The following is a 21,499-nucleotide window of genomic DNA, read 5'->3' as shown; positions in this document are numbered from 1 at the left end:
GAATATACACTGTGTATCGTTTTCTTTTGTTGCAAATGGAGATAGGTGAGCAAGGCACAAGGGAGATGTTGATCCTAGAATAATCCTTTACTGTTTTTACTTTAAATGTTGAAAGCAATCAGATTATCACTTAATGTTAGACAGTCCCATTGTCTGTCAGGCTAATGTTGCCAGTATGCTGTCTGTTTTTTTTTCTGCTGAGCATGAATGTGTAAATTACCCAACCAGCCAAACTGAGAGTCAAAATTAGCATGTGCAAATGTAAGGAGACATTCTTAATAAGATATATTTATACCCACATAGTACAGAATACAAATGGTGGTGGAACATTAAACCTGCAGTCTCGAGCAGTAGTGCCAGAGCTAGCAGGTCAGGGAAATAGCAACACGGTCGTCTGACAGACGGGGGATGAGCGTGAAGTGAAAATGACAAGTGATGAGAGGCCCATTGGATAGCAGCTGTGAGCAAGGGGCAGCTAGGCCACAAAAAATACCACACTGGGCAGCTTGGCAACAGGGAGACAACTAGATACAAGAAAAAACTCCAGCTGATACAGCCAGAGAATTGCTCACAGGGTAGTAGGGGAAAAGGGCATCGTTCCCTATTCTCCTGCTGCCAGCAGAGCAATTCTCTGGCTGTATCATCAGATGTTGGTGTTAGAGGGTTAAATGTTACAGTATTTAAGACCATTAGGGTTAAGTCCTTTTCAAGAGCAATGCTTTGTAAAGTAACTAGAAATGCATAGGAAGTCGAGTTTAAGCAACGGGATGAGAGAAGTTGTCAAGCAGCAGTTTTTAATGTTGCGTACTGTTGATTGGTTTCTACCATTCTTATAGGTAGCAATTTAAACAAGCTACTCGATTAATGAAATATTTGGCTGAGCAGAAAACAGTACTGGTTCAGAACTGGGAATCACTGGACACCGAATGACTACTGGCTGAATAGTTTATAGCTGTGCTAATGTTGTGGCTCTATGGCTGATAATGCCTGTTGGTTTGGTCCAGACTGAAATATTGCCACAACTATTTAATGGACTGCCATCACATTTTGTTAAGACATTAATGGTCCTGTGAGGATGAAACCCACCGATGTTAGTGATTGCTTTTGATCCCTTCATCAGGTCAAATATTTTATTTGTCCAATTATTTGTTTTAATTATTATTATTTAAAATGAATGACATTGCCATCTCAAGGGAGAAACTCAAGTGATGTGGTTCCTCAGCAGGAATGCTCTCCACACTTGTGTTCATCACTATGGGATCACAATAATTTCAAGAGTGATAAGATTCTTGTCACTGTGGGTGCCTGTAAGCTGAGACAATAACTTCCGACTTCGTCAGTGTCTACTGACCTGGCTCCTGCCTTGGTCTCCTGCGCCCCTCACAGCCAGTCCCCCCATTCTTTTATGTCAGCTTCCTGTCTTGTGTCGCGCCAGTGGAGTAGACCTAGCTGGCTACAAGCCAAAAACCTGAATGACAAAGCGAAACACACACACACACACACACACACACACACACACACTCCAACGTAACCGCTGTGCACTTTCACTGCTGTCTATGTAATACAATAAAGCTCATTAGGTTGTTTGCATCACCCCTGGCCATCTTTGTTTATTAACTAGTGTAGGTGAGGCGCAGGCAAGGTGCATTTGGGTATATCCCCAACTTCACATAACCCCTCTTAAATCATCCTAAATTCAATAACTGTGTCCCATTCCAACTAAGGAGTCACTGTGACTGCACTCCCCTGCCCCCACACATCCCTCACCTCCCACCCCAATCCCCTGCCCTGCTCACGAAGCATGGCTCGCAGCACGTACCTTGTCTCCCTCTCCTCTCTCTCTCTCATGTTGGCTCAGACATAAGCAAACAGCCCTTTGAGCAAACAGTGCAACAATCTGTCAACATTGTCTTTAGTTAAGCACCGCGGCGACCATGTAGCATTAAAGTTTACTCATAACAGACGGAGTATAGATATAAATATAAATATATATGTCTGGAAAATGATCCTCACTTATGGGTACAATGTTTAAATACCAGAAAAACAGTGTAATAATTTCATATTAAATGCATATCAGTCCTCTGTTGCATATTTTGACATCATAATTTTAGAACAATGTAAAAATCCAGAAATATTGTTAGAGATTTTAAAAATCTCTTGGTTAGAAGGTAATGCATTGGATCAATTAATCTTGTTAATTTGTTTTTGCAATTAAAATATTTTATATGTTAATTAAAAATTTTATTTGTGTGTAGACATGTGTGCCGTGCATGCATGTTACATAGGTTCATGAAATAGTAAACATGCAAACGTGTACGTTTGGTAACTTTTATCTGAGTTTCCGAGTATTTGTGTGAGTAAAGCTGTGTGTGTCACTTGACATTGCATGATGGCTCCTGATAATGTGTATGCAAACATACTTTTATGTCCAGTCTGATGGAAAAGCCTCCTGTAGCCCCTGGAGGACACCCCCGCCTCTTTGACCCACAGAGAGGACTTCCAGGAAATTTCAAGGTGTCTCCTTTACTCTGGCTCCAAAGGGGCTGTCATGGGTCAGGGTGAGGACAAGGGACATAAACATGTGCAGAGAATAGACTGGCTGTATGACATATTTTAACACAGTCCTAATTGGATATTAAGAATTTACAATATGTTCATAATGTTAACTTTTTATGGAATGATGTTTAACTCCATAAGTGTAATAAAATACAACATTGTGCAATGAGTCAGTAATGCCATCTTGGCCTGTTTGCGTCATTGTATTACAAAGGAGACATATTTAGAGAAAACTATTCTAAGAATGGCACCATGGATGAACTCCCGAAGCTTACACTGTGCATGGACAGATTACTTGAAATAGCCCACATCTTCCTGTAGCAGATACTGTGTTTTGATGATGGCGCAGATAAGACATTGCTACTCCGCGTGGCTGGGTCAGTGTCATTTTATCATATCAAGTTCACTGAAATTTATTTTTGTAGGATTTCACAAGAGGGGGTAGAGAGCATTGTAGTTAATTGTAAAATGCATTGTTTTCTTACAACATAACCTTGTTATTGACAAAAATTTGTGCAAACAGCGTCAGAAACAGCATTGTCAGAATTAAAAGTTTCAAGTTCCACTGCTGTCCCCTAGACATATTTCTCTATAAAAGGCAATTATATCTTCTAGATAAAACAGTAGAATGTGTTCAAGAATCAGTACAGTTATTGATTTTTTATTGTGAGAGAAGTTAGTGATTTCCCAGTCACATCAATACGGTTGAGGTTTTCTTTGAGCGGGTGTTTACTGGCCATCAGGCCAGCCATCCACTAGATTTTGTGAGAGGACATCTCACGTCATCCAGGGTTAATTTCCTTATTAACATTGGTCAGAGGGAAAATTCAGCTCATCAGCCAATGTATTGTATACCAAGCATGACTGATAATGATCAGGACATCCCACAGGAGGTCATGGGATGGAAGTGCTAATAACATCCCCATATTTACCCAATTGATGTGCGGAAATTTTTTTTTTTAAATCCATTATACAAAAATCTGAATAAAAATCTGAAAACACACTCTTTCCAGTGAAAACTGTAACCATAACCATATTTTTGTTATCCCTTTGATTTCCAAATTGCACAATGAACAGCCCATTCTGAGATCTTTCACTGCATTCAGCATCATCATCAGTCATCAGTCCACAGAGCTGGGTTCTGTTGTTAAGTACTTAAAGCAAGCACATTTGCTCTGTGTCTGCTTTCTTTTGTACCGTACAAAGGTTGTGTTATAAGTAAATTTCATTAGTTGCACAACTGGCACTGTAACACTGTAAGTACCAAACTTACTTCCAATAGTTGAATAAGGAAAGAACTTCTGAAAAAACTTTAACTCACAAAACGGATATTTAATCAGTACTTGTGGCGTTCAACAATTGTCAAAGTGTACTCAGTTGAGCTTTGGTGTGAAATAATGTTTCAAGTGACCTGTTATATATATAGTGGAGTATTTGTTCAGACACAATGTTGACTCTTTACACATTTGATGAGAGTAGCTTTATCTAAACTTTTTACATTTTAAATTTGCACAGCTTGTGTTCAACACAGCGAAACAGGTGACAAATAAAAGTAAAAACCAACAAAGTTGCCACCACAAGCCTCTAGAACAGTTTCAGGGCTCCTTGTCTTAGATTGTCCACATCACTTAAATTGACTGGAGGGACGAGCACCATTCTTCAAAAGATATTTCCTCGTTGGAGGTTTTGATGATGGTGGAGGAGAGCACTAACATGTCGCTCTATAGGTTCAGGGAGCCCCTCATGTCTGTATAAAAGCATCAGCATTTATTTTCTTTCTCCAATCCCTTAAGGTTTTTCCTTTGATGTAACTCCTATCTGTGGTTAAAGTCAACACAGCTGACCATATATAGCTTGTTTATAACAAGTTTGACTCGCTTTTCTAAAAATGCACCAGAACATTGAAGTCTAATCTCATTAACTGATACTGACTAAATGTGGGAATAACTGAAATTGAAATGAAACCCCAGTAAAATAATCACAACATAAAAGGGTTCTCCCACCATCCCTCTCCACTTTCTCATGCTCATGATTACTTTTTGCCATTCTCTGTGATTTACATTGTCTTATCTATGCATCAGCTATCAGAATTCGACACTGCTAACAACTTAGTCCGATGTGGTGGGATGATGCTTGAAGGGATTATTTGGTCTGAAGAATCCCTCCTCATTGTTCTCTGTCTGACTGTTATCTCCTCTTTCTCCGTGCTCTCCTGTCTGTCTCCCTCTGACAATCCCTGAATCCCCATTCCCTTATCATTCTTATCAACATATCTGTAGTTTAACATGTTTTTCCTTTAATCACAAAACACAGTCCTATCTACTTTATAACACCACGTGCTGATAACTAATCTATCCAGACCAGAAAGGGGAAAAAAATGTTCAAACGACCTTGAAACGCATGCACGCCTGGCTAAAGACATCCAGGTGGAAGTTTTGGGTAATCACAAGCTGTATACGTTTGAGGATGTGAGTTATTTGGGGAAAGGAGGGTGTTTAAAGTTATACCTGTACGTCATACTGACTGCACTGGTGAGGTGAAGTTGCAGGATGCGCACAGTGCATATACCAGCTTACTGTGCTGTATGTTTAATCTCAGTCAAATTTCTGATAGTTGAAAATAAAGTCGATTTCTGTCAAACTTTGAAATTGGCTTCATTTGGCCACAGTGGTCACTGAATGCGACCTGGCACGTGACAGATGCCTGTCATATATTAAAAATTTTATGATTTTGACAATCAGGATAAAATTACTCATTAGATATTTACTATCAATATTTATACGGCCAATCGTTTTTTTAAAAAAAATACTACTGTAATGACCGTTTTTGGAAATCATCGGAACAATGGATGGGAAGTCTCCGCACGGCTTTTTTTTTTTTTTTGGGACATTATTTACTTTTTAGGCCAAATGTTTTATAAACAGGGATAGCCTATTATTTTGGGTAACAATGAAAGAAAACAGGGTTGCCTTAAGGGAGGAGATAGTTTAGATTGTCATCATAGAAACAATGCAACTTTATTTTCAAAGTCATCAATAAAAAATCAAACAGGATCAGTTTTTAGAAACACCTACCGGATAAGTGCAGGAGATCCACAAAAGAGCTTCGTTTCCAATTAATGTGCAATAGACGGACCTATGGGCCAAACCGCGAGGACCCTGTGAGGGGCTATGCGGATACCGCTATGGAGTTTCCCAGTGAGTTATGGACATGCCTTCATGATTTTTTCTGGCTTTAGTAGTTAGTGTATTTTCACGCTTTACGCAAAGGGGGGCTTCGCAGGGCATGCTTGGGTTGATGTTTAATCGCTCACTCTGGTGCGTAAAAAGGCGCGTCCTCGTACGTGCGGGCCATCACGTTATCGCTATATCCTTAGGGAGGTAAATAAAAGGTTTTGCCAAAGCACATCGGTGATGCGAAGTCTGGTAGGTGACTGCTCTCGACAGCAGCACAGATCTTTTTAACACGGACCTGCATGCCGGTTGGACCAGCGCTGGGACCAGCGCACTTGGCTGTGTGTTGGGCTTATTGGATTTGGCTGGTGCCTTTGACTTGAGCCGTTAAGCTTGTGCATATATTTAATTATTTCACAATGTTTTTAAAACATGCGGCACCTGTTTGCGAATGTTGCAGAAAACGGGTAGAGGTAAGAGTCTTCTAATATTATGCAGTCTCGTGCGTCCCTATGTGTGCTGCACCAGGCTACATGCTCAGTATTTCAGAACACGTGTATCACTTTGATGATGTATGGATGTATCTTGCAGCTATTGAGTATTGACATACTTAGGCTATATGTTTATGGGTGAATTCTAATTCATTGGATTATTTAAGATGTGTCTGGAGGTGTGGGTTATGCCTGTTTTTCTATAAGTTGTCCTCTGATTCTTCTCATCCTCTAAGAATTATTTGGACGAACTTCAGAATTGTATCTATTCACCACAGTTCATGGACATAGCCACTTCCTAGAAGGCTGTTGTATATTAAGCTGTGCTGCAAAACTATAGTCCTCTATAATTAATCAGTCCTTTAAGAAATAAAATAGTTCACATCTAAGTGAAACCAAATTACTCTCAGGTGATGGATGGACAAACCTAAAAATGGGGAGTCTGCAGACCTTTCAGTGTCAAAAGAACAATCGTTTTAAAGGTGCTGATGAAGTTGATATAAGGCATCACGTTGAGTCCAGCAAGGCACGAAATCTGTTGGAGTTTTACGCTCATGCTAGAAATTTAGTTTCTATTTCCTGTTACTGTCGGCCACTGCAGATAAAACGGTTGCTGAATATTGATGACCAGTTTGGTCTTGTCTTGTCCACTGGGAAATTACACCTTCAGTCATTTCTTCTCTGGCATGATACAGCAGAAAATTAAGGGTACTGAATGTGAAAGCTGAATCTGCGTTTTTTTTTTTTTTGTCAAAGTTGTCAAACATCCTTATGTCAGCAGAAAAGAGCGGTTCTCAAAGGCTGACAGTTATGCAGGATTCCAGGAAAAGCCAAACAGGAAATTATGTCACACCTGTGTCATCTGATAGCCATTTATTTACAACTCTGCACGTTGTCATGGGGAAGACCCAAAAATAGACAGGAGATAGCAAAACATTCAAAAGCAACAGTCCCATCAAGTGATGTTGCTTTAAATATCATCTCCTTATCAGCCCTCTGTTCACCTGTTTGACATGGTAAGTTAAAATAGCACATGTCAAAGGCAACATCTCATGCGAGCATCTGGCCACCTTTCCCAATCATCTGTCACATACCTGGAGGGAAGCTCGGCATTATCCAAAGCACTGCCACTCGTGAACTACTACTTCAAATTTAAAATAGCAACATGGTTTTGGCAGCAGATGTTGACAGACAAAGCTGTTAACTTTTAGTTTGGCCACAGTCCTGGACTGCAAATTCCACCACCGCGGTGTGAATGTAGAGAGAGTGTGTGAGTGTGTATACACTTTAGATTGAGGCATTCTCACGTAGGCAGTGGCAGAGGTGAAAGGGTCAGTGGTAATCCTCAAGCTGAGTCACACACAACAGGACCGCGTCTTGAAAAGAGTGCATGGAAATGTCTGTCCAGACATTACTTTGCCCCGGAGACAGCTATATGAATTGGTATATGTTAAAGACTATAATTAAGTGTGTACAATTCATTAGGGACCACATTGTTGAACGATGGTGTAGAAAGACCTGCAGGGCTTGGATGATCTTAAAGGATCAGAGAAGGTCTGAAAAAGCACAAAGATTTAAAGTTTGTGATTTACTACAAGAAGTACAGGCCTAGAGTAGTAGGATGTATTCTCTGTGTAAAACATTCTTACATCTTAGGAGTAATCATTCATTTTCAATGAACCTATAGATGACTCTTAGAAAATGCCAGTCCTAGTGAATGTTACACACCTGGCGCCACCATCATCTTGGTTTATGTGTTTATATTAACTGGATCGCGCGTCTGATTGTAAGTGGTTGCTCAGGGAAACAAGGAGTCTGCAATACTGTCACTAAAGTGCATGGAGCAATTGGGAGCTTGTGAAACTGCGGGACGCTGCACCACTACTACTATGTACATAGAGGACAGAGTTTACAGAGGGTTTCTGTGAAACATGGGGGTGGCATGAGTCAGATGTTCCGTTTCATAGACACAGACTGAACCTATTTGTTATTGACAGTCTCCTCCATGATGTTGGCATTGCAGAAAAGGGGGCATTGAGGTTTAGCTGATTATACTGTTGACCTCTTAAAGGACCACTTCTAATGTTCTACCCGTAATCCCTCAGTGGTACAGAAGTAATATTAGTGTAACCTTGTTTGCAGTTCAGCTCAATTTGTGTCTGGGGACTTTATCTGACCTGTCTGCTTTTGAAGATCTTCTGTGTTTTCTGTCATCCTTCTGCGTCACACATCCAGGCTGCTCTGAAAGAGAGCATTCAGCATGTGGCACAGAGGAACGAGGCCGGATGCCCACATGACCCACAACAGTAGAGCCACTCTCAATGAGTTCAGATTCTGCTGCGCTTTCCATGAACGATCATTGAGAAAATCTAACATCCACGTTTCTGAAAAGTGCTGACTAATGGCCCATATATAGCACCACCCTGTTCTGTTGTATTGTTTCTGCATTGTCATGATACTTGCAGCTTTCTGTTCACGATGAAGGATGTCACATGGTTTCTTCAAGAATGAAACAAAATGAAAGAGATACCGCTTTATCATGCTGAATCACGCTGACTTTACGTGATCATCATATCTACTGTAATGTGTCGGAAGGACTGTATCCCTTGCACTTTTAGAGGTATTGTTTTATAATTGACACAGACCTCTGACCTCACAGTGGGTGAACAGAAAATTGATCAATAATCTGCAGCAAAGTTTGTTCTCATACATACTTTGCTGTCTGATAGGATCTGAAGAGGTTATAAGACAACAATGGTGGGACTTAAGTAAGACAGAAGAGGTGTTAGAGTCACCAAATGTTTTTTCATATAGATATATAGATATATATATTGTTGAAAGACCTCTACTGACATCACCAGATGAGGGTGGTGAGTAGTTGTATTACAAAAGACAGTTGTTTTAAAGGTCTTGAGGTTTTCATACATTTAAAATGTGAATAGAGATAACAAATGCACAAAACAAGGTGGATTGCTTTGTTTCGTTCCCAGTCAATTATATATATATAAATAATATTTATTGTGTGAAAATAAATGCGTGGTAGTTTTTGTTGGATTATTGCTGTTGTTGCTCTTTTCTTTAAACTGTAATGAAAGACAGCCAGCGTCTTCATAAGTTGGTGGTATTTTGCCCTGCAGGAATGTGTTCTTTAATCATGGCTGTCACAGGGGTAACTGGTTTAATCCCCCGGGGCTAGATTCACCAAGATATTCTTTTAGATAAGTCTAATACAAGTTAGAGAGTTTCACAAAAAGAAAGGCTGCCTTTCTGTAAGCCTAGAAAGTTAGCCACCCTCACTCCAGGCTATCTCAGAACAGACAGCTGCTGTTTAGTGGCACCAAATGACAAAAAAAGAGGAAAATGTGGTTTGTTAACAACGCTATGGGGCAAGCAATGAGGAAGGAAAGAGTTTTTACAGACCTCAGTAACCCTTTGGAAACATAATGCAGGGAGGACGTCGTCAGTCATTTTCATTGGTCCAAGGAAACTGTCCTGACACTTATGACTCAGCAGAAGTACTGATTGAGCCCTGTCCCATTAGCCACAGCATCTGAGCTCTGCTAAAGGACTGAACTGCAATGAGATTCATGCTACCAGAAGTGTTTTTTTATTGTTACAGTCAATACTAACCCTAATTGATGAGTTTTTCCAGAAGTCAAACATTTTCTGCTGGAGTGAACGGAGCTGTGCGGTTTGACGCTGTTGCTCAGTCAGTCATGTTTTCTTAGTTTGAAGCAGTCCACAATAAGAGAGCTTTATGCAATACATACATTTAGGCGTCTATCTGAAGCCTGACTATCAGTTTGGTTTAAGCCATAGTCTATTTTTGTGAAACCGACCAAATCGGAAAGATGTTTTTCCCATTAGCTGTAACTGAGATGGCCTTTACCAGTCTCTACCAATCTCACATGGTTCAGATGTTCAGTTTCTGATCTTTTTAAAAGAGTATGAATGGGTTGTATTGATGAAAGTGAAAATGCATGCACAGTGAAACCTTTCCTTAGAAAGACTTGCCTCTGTTCTGCTTCTTGGTTAATGTCCTATCGGCTTTACTGTGTGAACCTCAAACTTTGTGTCCTTGTGTCCCAGAACTTTAGAAACCGCAGTTGTGTTAGAACGTGCATCATGTTTGAAAATACTTGAATTTCTGCATTTAGCCTGGCTTGAAAATGTAAATGAACCTCTATGATATCAGCCAATAAAATCTACCAATTAGGAATGTCACTACTTTATTGATACTATACTCTTGGAAATAGTTTGATGAGGGGATACATGGCAGAGGATCTCTGAAGAAGGGTTAGAGCTCCACCGAGAGTCATGCAGATAAGTGAAACAAATGGAAGACAACCAGTTTCACTGCTGCTTTCCATAGGAGTGGTTGTTCTGCAAAGTTCAGTTTGAGAGGGTAATTTCAGTGTCAGTGAAGCAATTAACACTTGCACTTAATAATCGTCATAATGATTATGTCATTTAACAAGAGTTCATGTTTGTGTGGAAGTAAAAAAAATCCTCCCAGGTGCTAAATAGTGTTACTAGGGTTCTATGCACAGAAGAGAAAAAAGTTTAAATTATGACACCAGAACCTTGCATCATGGTGCAGAAAGTACAAGAACTGCCTTCCCTCTGCAGGTCAGATTGCGTCATTCTATTGTCATGACTCAGAAAAAAGTTAGTCCATATAAGTACACACAGTTAAAATGGGTTACTTGCTCCTTGGCAGCGCAAATCAGCTTGTTTTGATTCAGTTTTGATGTTGAGAAGCCTTTGAGTGACTTTATTTGTGTATGTGTGATGGCAGGACTGCTTGCCTTGCTGTTGCTAGTGTTGGAGTGGACCCGGCCAGGCCTACCGTCCCCGCTGAGGCCGATCTGTGACCTGAGAGTCCTGAACCATTTCATTAAGGAAGCACGAGACGCCGAAGTCGCTATGGTAAGAGGAAAATGTATGCATGCGCTCAGACCTAAGAGCAGGAGAAGCTTGCTGCAGAGATACCGTGGCCCTGGAATCACTCACGTTTATGTATCATTAGAGAAAAGTACGGCAAACACTAACATTTTTACTTTTTTGTTTTTTTAGAAATCATGTAGAGAAGGATGTAGCCTGTCAGAGTCTGTCACTGTTCCCCAAACCAGAGTCGAATTTGATGTCTGGGAGAAGAAAAACGTAAGTAACCACTGAAAGTTGAAGGTTGACACAGCTGACTACAGATTTACATTAGCTATAATGAGTAATTCAAGTAACAAATTTGCTGCCTTTTAACCACAGACATCCTTTTAGAATCATACTTTTTTGATATTCCTAGACATTTGTGTGCTTTTTGGGGGAGCTGTAACTCTAGTTCATTTCTAATGGGAGAGCTGATTACCTGCTTCCTTATCGCTTCCATAATGAAACTGTTGCCTTCTTTTTTTTGTTTTTGTGGCAAGGCGTTGGAGCAAGCCCAGGAGGTGCAGTCTGGCTTATGGCTCTTACAGCAGGCCCTCGGCGTCCTACAGACCTCAGTCACCAACACAGCACTGCACAGCCACATAGATAACTCCATCAGAAACCTGCTCAGCATCAATGCTGTGCTGCGTAGCCTCAACATCCAGGTGAGTTACAGCAGGCTCAGAGGTACAAATCCAAGCAGCTGTGTTCACCAGGAGCCTTTTGTCACCTTTATAGTATGAAAACAGCCTATGTAATGTATTTTGAGGGGATAGTTTAAACCTTTTTAAATTAGTTTGAAAGACAAGTTTGTCATTTACATGCCTTTTCTGATTATTACCTAGTATAAATATCGATCCTCTTCCCAGTCAGGCTAGCCCACTTGAGGAACACCAGGATGTGTCTTTCCCATTGCTTGTTTTTTGCAAGTGCTGTCAACCACCTCTCCAAGTGGTTTAGCTCTCTCAGCTTAAATCAGGTGGCTCTTACTAGCTTTTCAGTGAATTATCAGATTGGATTGTTGTTCAAGAGGTGCAGCAGAAAGATATTTTGATGAACTCAGAATTATTTAGAATAAAAGCAGTAAAATTAACTAATACCTCTAATTACCCAACACAGGTCCATATTTTGTGCAGGGTTCTGATCACCGACTGTGGATCTTATCCTACAATTTTATGTAGTCATGACGTAAACACTTGAAAATGACAAACACGTGTTTACTTCATTAAGTGAATTTAGTAAACACAGTCTAAATGTATTATATTTGGGAGGTAAAAGACCAATTTAATTACAACCTATGTGTTTGTTGCCTTCTTTTTGAGATATAGTGGTCATACTTGAGCTCAGGTTGGGTTTCTTGTAACAAAATGATGGTATTTTCTCTTGTAATGGGGATGTCATGGGACATTCTCTAGACATGTAACCTTAAGCTTCTCATGACAAGGCTGTCACAAGCTTTAAAATCATTCGGGTCCAAGCTGAGGCCTTGTGGATAGACAAACTAGAGCTGAAGGAGCAACCTTTGTCCAGGCTCAAGGGTTACTGAAATAAAAGTTTCATCAATTTAAGGGTTCTTACACAAAAACCAAGACACATTTTGAATAATCTGAAAGAAAAGATTTACTGAGCCTAAAAAGATTATATATTTAACTTGTCAATACAAGATATGATCAATATAAGAGTACTTTTTTACTTACCAAGATAAGATTGCTATAGTGGGGTTGTGTGGATTTCTATTTTAACTTTTCAGGCCAAAGGAAATGACATGAAACTTGTCAATTACATGCAAATTTCTGTGGCCTTTCCTACTCCTACAATGGAAAATGTAGCATGTTGTATGAAAGGCTCTAGAGGGCACTCTTGAGGAAATAAAAAGGGAAATTGTCCACATTAAGACAAGGGCCACATGCTTCTTCTTATTCTATTATAGGAATATACCCCACCGGCAAACGCAGCGGGGCTTGAGGGAACATGGAGGGTGTCCTCGGCAACAGATTTGCTTCAAGTCCATGTCAACTTCCTGCGAGGCAAAGTGCGCCTCCTTCTTTTGGATGCACAGGCTTGTCAGCAAGATGTCAGCTGATCTCCCGACTCCAGGGCGAAGCTTGTGTTTCCGAAGGCAAGAGGAGGGACTTGACACTGCTGACCTGCACGCTGGCTGCTGGAAGCGGTGTGGAGAGAGAGAAAGATACAGCCGTCCTCACATAAGGGGAGGAAGCTGAAAGGAAAGGACAGTCCCAGCGAGGCTTTGGATGGACAGGAGATGATTGCACCTTGGAATGTAGATGTGAAACATAGTGAAGCACACAACTGACCAAAATGAGATCTTTGGGAAGCTCTGCTCCAATAGCTGTTCTACTGGCACTCTCTTGCACTTTGTGTGTGGATGTACTTTTGCGTGTGTGAGTTAAGACTGCAAGTTTAAATCTGTACGTAGTGTGTATGTGTTGTTTGCTGTTTCCAGTGAGTTTGACCCTGACACTCATCTCTTTAGAATGAACTGTGGAGTAAAACACCCAGAAAATAATGACTGCACCTGGAAATTGGAGGACAGAGCATCCAGTTCCAATACCACTGCAAAAAGGCAGAAATGAATGAGGCCTCACCCCACAAGCCTTTAACATATTTCAGCTGTGCCTCACTGAAACATTAGTCTCTTCTCTAGGATTTTTTCAAATTAATATTTTAATATATTTTTAAAAGTTGTGTGATTACTATTTATACAGATGAGATTTTCTACTTTTAAGCTCCACTCTTTGTATTTTGTAGTGTTGAACTTTAAGATTTTGGTTGGGCTCTCTTTGCCATGCTCTCATGTAACACTGAAGAAATTTGCAATGGCACGCTGCTGTCTGCCTTTTTTATAAAGACTTTATGTACCCGACTAGGGGTTAGTTTCACATCGCATGTTCCTTTCAAATGACAGAATTAAGGACTACAAAGTTGATCCAGAGGTTTAGTTACAGTGAACAAGAGTTTGGTGAGGAGGGCAGAGGGTCACACGTGAAGCTGTTTTGATACCGTCTGTATTTTTGTTGCTGCCTAACACTCACTCAGTCTTCACACGCTGATAGCCAGACTGTCTGGGAAAATGCTGTTTGGCTTTTACAATTAACATCCTTTGAGGCTTTAATTGCAAAAGCTTTTCCAGAGTCTGACGCTAACACTGTCTCTTCCCCTCACTATTGTTCGTCATCAGCAGTAGACAGGCAATCAGTTAGTCCTGGGAACTTCAGGCTTTCTGTAAAATGGATGCTCAACTATTTCAGGCTAGTTAAGTGTTCTTCCTTGTTTTTTCCCGTATTTTTCAATCTTGTTGTGCAAGTGCAAGATGTTTTTAAGGATGTTTGTACATGTTTTCTTTCCTGTTATTTTTTTGTTTTTTTGTCCAGTCACTGTATAATTTGCTATTTAAATACAAAATATTATTCTCGGATAAAGAAAGGATAGACTGAAACACAACAAGGGGAAGTCTGTCCATTTCATTCATTACCTTTTGTCTTGTTCATGTCAGTGGAGTTAACAAGCTTCTGCTGTTCAGACGCTGAATACAAGCTGCTATCACACACCTCACTGGTCTCAAACGAGTCGTTCATTCCTCCTGTGACAGTTAGATACATTCCAGCTCAATTTATTTTGTCAAGAAATCAAATACAGTGTCTCATTTTGAACATGAACAGTTGAGCAGCACAACGATCTGAATCCAAATTTAAAGACTACTGCCCTCTAGTGGACATTTATCACAACAACACCTGTTCCATATTATTTGTATGTTTAAAAACATACAGACAAAAAACTGTAAACACTTGTACAGACTCTTAGGCCTTAAAATAAAAGACACTTATATTAATTTACATTTGGCACAGCTATGTCTACAAGTACTAAATTACACTGAGGTTTCACTCGGCAAACAACACTGTTGTTGCTTCAAGACATGCAAAGTGAAAAACAGAACAACAGCAGCGATTTGCAAGTGACAAAACACATGACAAAAGACCATAATATTTAATCAACTAAAGATGTCATGACTCAGTTTACTGATAAACGTCCTGTATGTTGTCTGCTCCATTCTGCAGTCTTCAGCTGCTGTCATCACATGTCCACCAGACCACAAGGTTATATTGGTCTACTGGCTTCTGAGGGCATAACTATGACTTGAAGACAAATAGAGAACCTATACACGACACAAATCTTTTCAGGTCACTGAGGGTCAGGGTAGAAAACCTTAATATGAATGGCAGAGTTGTTACGAGTGCGCGTCATGGGCTCCCCGGCCTCATCAGGATCTTCAGGCTCCAGGTCGTCTACGAGCTCCACCGTGGAGGTGTTGGCTGCCAGCTGCAGCACCCCCTGGCTGCTGGCCTGCAGCTGAAGGGCGATGTTGATTGCCCTGTTGATGGCCAGGCCCAGGCCATGGACGCAGATCTCCCTGTGACCCCCGCCTTCCAGCAGCTTCTGGCAGCGTGCCAGCTGAGCCCGGAAATCAGTCTTCATGTTGACGTAGACGTCGTTCCGTCTCTTTGGGAGTTTCCGGGGGAGGCGCTTCCTAAGGGTGTACTCCACTGGGTCCATCTCTACAGCCGGAGAGGCGGAGTCGGTGTGCACAGGGGCTGTCTGGGGGACAGAGGACATTCCTGGGCTGCGTGGCTCTGTCATGTTGCTCAGTGGATATATGTGCCACGGCAGAGGCTGGGGCCAAAGAAGGAAGCTAAGAAATAAAGTTAGAAACAAAAGGTGATGAAGTGCGGTCATGAGACATGATACCTTCCAGCAAACATAAAAACATCCTATCCAGGCAGCAACTAACAATTATTTTCATTATTTCTTAATCTGCTGATTACGTTTTCGATTAATTGTTTTGTTTATAAAATGTAAACAAAGAGAAACACAGTCCCATCACAATTTCCCAAATATCCCTACCGTTACATTAATGTTAAGGACACCCGCAGCAGCAAGTGGTAACATACAACGACAAGGACACTAAGTTACTACTAGCAACAGAAAATACTAGTCAGTCATTATCCCCATTCAACACAATTCCCAGGCAATCCCCTAGGGCAAAAAAATCAAAACGTCCTTTTTTGCTTATTATCCAGCAGCAGGTTGCATCTTCAAGTGATCTCACAGATGTTTCCTGTCTTAAATGTCTACCCAGAGCAAACCAACGTTCAAATCCAACATAAACTGTAAGGTAATGCACCTGAATCTAACGTGCGTGTGAGCTAAGCTAGTAACGTTAGCCGTGTCATTTACGTTGAAGAGTTAACACTTTGAGTAGTCCATCCGTATAATGAGCACACTTACCCTCAGCAGATAATTTCAAGTAACAAATTCGCTTTATCTAACGGCCGAGGTACATGCATTTCTTTCACAGCCAAACTAGCTGTTTATTTCCCGTGTGACCCGGAAGTAGTATGACAGGAGAAACACTGGCCCAATCCCAATGTCCCCCCTCACAGACTCACAGACTTTGAGGCGCGTTCCCGGGAAGTCCGTGAGGGCTTAGGGCTGTCCTACTGTCAAATGGTCAAGTGCGCGAGGGCTCTCTCACAGACATTTTGAGCCCTTTATAGACCCTTTTTGTAAGTCCGCATTTCTGCAGACTTTGGCTGAGGGAATTGCCCACAGTTCATAGCGGTATGACGTGAAACACGGGGGTTACCAGGGGCTGAGTTCAGCGTAGACAAAACGTAGCAAAACGTTTTCTTCAACAGAAATGGTGGTTCCTTGAACACCCTGCTGTGTACGCAAGCGCATTGCATTTTCCTGCCTTTTTAACGCCGTTGTGTTTACAAACTTGTCGCCACTGATTGGGTACCTTCAGAGACACGCCCACCAAACGGGAGAAAACATACCTCGAAGCCCGTTGCACAACGATGCACAACGATGCACAACGTTGCAAGGAAACATGTCGTTCAATCAGCAAACGTTGCAAACCGGTGCAAAACGTTTTGAGATTGAACTCGCCCCAGGGGAAGCCCGGAAGTGAGAGAAATATCACGGCAAATCCGCGTTATAAGAGAAGAAGAAAACAGTAAACAAACAAGCATCAACACCAACGCTGATGTTAATGTTGTTGAAAGTTTTCTTAACTTAAGATGCTGCATAGAACACATGAAGTCAGAGGAATGCAATCACCTTATTACACATTTGTTTATTCAACTATTTATTTTAGTTTTTGTTTAATGATGTTGTTTTGACCAGCAATAGTGTATTGATTAATTACAAATAGGCCTATATATTGACATTGAGGCTACTTCTCCTCCACTCTGTAGGTCGAGAACCTGCAAACCTGCAAAAACATAAAATAAAAAGTGTGCAATGTGTTTCAGCGTCGTCAAGGTAACGTGATAAAGTGGCAAAGTGCTGTCCTTTTCCTGTTCACAGCATTTTGAGCCCTCGCAGCCTCTTGCACGCAATCACTTTCCAAGTGACGTCAGTAAAGTCTGTGAGGGTTCAGGGCTTAGGGTTTAGGGGGGACATTGGGACTGGGCCAATGCCTCGGTCATGAAACTACGGGCCTTTCTGTAACTGCTTGCTACTCCCTCTCCCTAAACCAACGAGGGCGACTTTGCAGGTTAATATGTAGGAATAAATCCCGAAACAACACATTTCATATCACCATCCAGAGGTTAACAACATAGCCCAAAGGTTATATTATGTTTAATAAAAATGCTCTTGTCTGATAGACAATAGCCTACAATTGTTTTTATTGAATTATTCATCTTACACGAAAATCTTAAGCCAAAACCAAATATCCTTCATTAAACAACATCAACATGGCACAATAAAGTTATAGCGGATCATGTAACAAGCAACAAAGGTATTGCAAGAATAGTTACGGCTTGATAGGCTACATATTAACCGTTTTAAATACTTCAGACTATATAATGCTTCAATATAATATAATAGAAATGTTTATTTAGAAATGTGTGAATGTAATATTTTTCAAATAAGATAAAGAAGTTCAAATATATAGGCTTTTCTTTTATAATTAATATCAATCTTTTCATTAAAGAATATATTTCTTCTTCTCTTCGTAAATATCTAAAGTCATGGTCTTATATAGTCTATTCAAAATAATTTGGTTCATAAACAAAACCAATATATGACAAATGCTTTCAGTTTCATTTTTGCAAAAAACACAGTTTTCCTCAACATCACTCCTGAATCTTAATACAACTGTTGTTTATTTGATACACATATTATAGCAGTGAGTGCAGCTGGTATGGGGTAGTTCTTCCGAAAGGTGGCCGCTGTATTTATAGCCTACGCGGGTTAGAGCTAGATTTGTCTGTGAGGGTGGGCCTTTCCGAAACTAGACCCTCGCCACTTCCACTCCGACTAATAGGATCTGACGTTACCGCTGAAGCCTAGGCCTACTCACTGCAATAATATGTGTACCAAATAAACAACAGTTGTATTAAGATTCAGATTAATTGATGTTGAGGAAATGTGTTTTTTACAATAACAAAACTGGACACTAGTGATGGCAAGTTTGAGAGACTCTTTGAGACTCGTTCATTCAAATCTCGTTCATTAAAATCAATTAATCTGTCATTTCGTTCATTTGAACTAGGCTGGTTATTGTGGCGCTGCAGCCCTCTAGTGGGCAATTAAAAAATAGCGCCATTCTCAAACACGGAAGGCTGCCTGGCTTGCTTTATTTGATAAAGTATAATGCACAAATTCACCTCTTGATTTCTGTATATCATCATTATATAAACCCCCCTGAGCCCACAACCAAATTCAAACCATGCAAAAACCACAGAAATATGTTGTCAATATGTAATCACCACTACTCTAAATCCTTCCATTTTCACAATCTTTCCCGAGTATACAACCAGACCAGCCATATAAAGGCTGATGTATATAATTATCTCTGAAGTGCTCATTCATACAGTAGCCTAACGTCCCTATCCATGAGTAAAATATTAATATCAGATTTGCAGTAAATATATAAGCTTGATACACTATATAAATAAACACACGCGTATTAAAATTCAACCAGTTTAATAATAATCTGGATCAAGCCACCAAGTTCTTAAAGAACTCCAGCACAGAGAGAGGAACAGAGAAATAAACACATATAAACGCAGTAGTTTGGCAGGTCTGGACGCAGAATGGGCCACATCAGGTCCAGATTCTGCAGACAGAGAAACACACATGAGCACATCGCTCTCAAACACTGCAGGTTGTTCACCAGTCACGAGCTGTGAAACAACAGCACGGCTCTGTTGGTAAATAAAAAGGAAAATTTACGTTGCGTTCTCAGCTGTTAGCTGTTTACAGGGCTAACGCTAAAGTTGCTACGTGGCTGTGTTTTAATGTTTTAATGACCGGGTCTGTTTGTTTTGGAGAGGAGACGACCTCGGAGGTAATTTAGCTCCAGGTAGAACCTGTCTGAAGTGGAGCGGACCCAGAACAACTCTCATCAGCTGTTAGTTGTAATGTTAAACACCAGCAGGACTAAAGTGCGGCTGTGTTAAAACTATAACTTAGCACAACATCACCCCGCTGTAATAACAGTATGCTTTATAAAATGTAACACATTTAACAAAATAGCTATATAATATCAGTCCAGTGACTGTTACCTGACAGTCGACCTGCCTCTCATTCTCCGGCTACTGCAGAATGAACGGAAGTCTGAGGACCCATGTGAGCGGTGAACGAGTCGTTCATTCCTGCTCCACAGTAGGAGCTGTCACGTGACAAATGAACGACGCAAACAGACCCACAGTTGAGAGTCGTGAACTAATCAATTCTGTTTCCTGTGCTGATGGACAGAGATGCTCACAAGTCTCTGAGTTAGAGTCCAAGTCAAGTCTCAAGTCTCTCGTGGTTATTACGAATACTGTATCACCTGCTGCGTTCAATCCAGGTTACTAATAAAACTGCATGGCTATAAGGAATTCTGTAACTGTAACCTGTTTTTCATTTACAGAGCACAACCATGTAGCCTAATGTACAATGCGTCTACAATTAATGACAACTTATACACTACTGTAAGTCAACACCACCAGACTCTCAAACCAGTGTAACTTTATAACTAAATAAAACTGTAAGGCTACATGATCAACAATAAACCTGTAACCTCTTTCCATTGGTAATAATTAACGTGATGGCAGCCAGCGGGACGCAAATGTTTACTTTAATTGTATAATTAGTAAACAAACTCTCATTCATCTTTTCATAACGAACAGTCGGAGTAAACCTCCCATAGGTTGTAGCTGAAGCAAGAAGCAAGCTAACGTTAGATGGCCAGTACTGAGCTAAACATGTTTACTTACCACAGGTTACTCACCTATTTGCGTTCAGCGCTTCTTTGTTTGGGTCTTGTTGTATGAAGTTTTAAAGCCAAAGTTTATGATGAATGGCGGAGCAGCTGCCGGTGTTTGTTGTCCTCTCTCACGTGCGGCCGCGCGCAGCAGATGCTACGTGTTACGTAGGCAGGTTATAGGTAACTCAGGGAGGGAATAACAGCAAAGCTCATCAGACGTTTCCTAAAAATAAACATTGTTCACGAGTTCACCTCGAGTCCGAGTCGAGTCTGAAGTCTTTTGAGGACGAGTCTCAAGTCACTGTGTGTGTGACTTAAGTCACACTCGAGTCCAAGTCTCTAACTCGAGTCCCCATCTCTGCTGACGGAGCCCATGCAGCTGCCGTGTGACGAGTGAACGTAAGAGTCCAAGATCCTTCACGCATGCGTAAAAATGAACAAATCACTCACTGAGACAACCCGTTCCTCCAGAGTCATACACACGATTAGGTCTTATGAACGAAACGTTCTTTGAACGTTCTTTGACACTATTTGTCACTTATTCCATGTTCGGGTTTGTGTCGAATATTTCTTTAAGAACGTGACTTTTGACATATATTATATTCCTTTATGAAAAAATGTATATTCATTGTAAAGAAAAGCCTAGGCTACATATTAAAACCTCTTAAATCTTATATGAAAAATATTACATTCACAGATGCAACATTTCAATATAAATCAAATAGTCTACTATATTGAAGCATATAGTCTGAAGAATTTAAAACATATATATATATATAGTATAACATTTGGGCTGTGTTGTTAACCTGTGAATGGTGATATGAAAACGTATAGTTTCGGGATTTAAAAATTCTACATGTGAACTGTCGAAGTCACGCGGAACTCACTAGTGAAAGAAAGTTCCCCCATCGTGCAGCAAAGGGTGTTACACACCTTCAACAAGCCAGCATCGGTGCTCACTCGGCATCTGAGGGTTTAACAATCCACTACCACTCCACCCTCACTGGTTTCGGATGCCACTCAATGTGGTGGACCCTCCGCATGAACGCGCAAACGGAGTGGAAGTATAGGGA

At 40.7% G+C, this 21,499-nt stretch overlaps 2 protein-coding genes across 5 annotated transcripts; one reads left to right on the top strand and one right to left on the bottom strand.

Annotated features, from left to right (window-relative positions):
* The first annotated feature begins 5,674 nt into the window (after window positions 1–5,674).
* Window positions 5,675–13,802, top strand: epoa (erythropoietin a). Its single transcript, XM_046065716.1, has 5 exons — window positions 5,675–5,753; window positions 11,019–11,149; window positions 11,297–11,383; window positions 11,647–11,811; window positions 13,077–13,802. The coding sequence occupies exons 1-5, from the start codon at window positions 5,675–5,677 to the stop codon at window positions 13,227–13,229; spliced, it is 615 nt and encodes a 204-aa protein (XP_045921672.1). The 3' UTR covers window positions 13,230–13,802.
* Window positions 13,803–14,761: 959 nt separating this feature from the next.
* On the bottom strand, window positions 14,762–19,824 carry pop7 (POP7 homolog, ribonuclease P/MRP subunit). Of its 4 annotated transcripts, none has more exons than XM_046065712.1 (2): window positions 19,741–19,824; window positions 14,762–15,854 (listed from the first exon to the last, which is right to left on the bottom strand). In XM_046065712.1, the coding sequence occupies exons 1-2, from the start codon at window positions 19,761–19,763 to the stop codon at window positions 15,347–15,349; spliced, it is 531 nt and encodes a 176-aa protein (XP_045921668.1). In that variant the 5' UTR covers window positions 19,764–19,824; the 3' UTR covers window positions 14,762–15,346. The 4 variants fall into 4 exon arrangements, with proteins under 4 accessions (XP_045921668.1, XP_045921671.1, XP_045921669.1 ...); XM_046065715.1 differs by lacking the exon at window positions 19,741–19,824 and adding an exon at window positions 16,612–16,651; XM_046065713.1 differs by lacking the exon at window positions 19,741–19,824 and adding an exon at window positions 16,451–16,605.
* Between the last annotated feature and the right edge of the window lie 1,675 nt (window positions 19,825–21,499).

The sequence above is a fragment of the Micropterus dolomieu genome, linkage group LG12 (genome assembly GCF_021292245.1).
Source record: "Micropterus dolomieu isolate WLL.071019.BEF.003 ecotype Adirondacks linkage group LG12, ASM2129224v1, whole genome shotgun sequence".
Taxonomy (NCBI): Eukaryota; Metazoa; Chordata; class Actinopteri; order Centrarchiformes; family Centrarchidae; genus Micropterus; species Micropterus dolomieu.
Note: the sequence above shows the minus strand (reverse complement) of the source record. Positions and strands in the feature narration are given on the sequence as shown.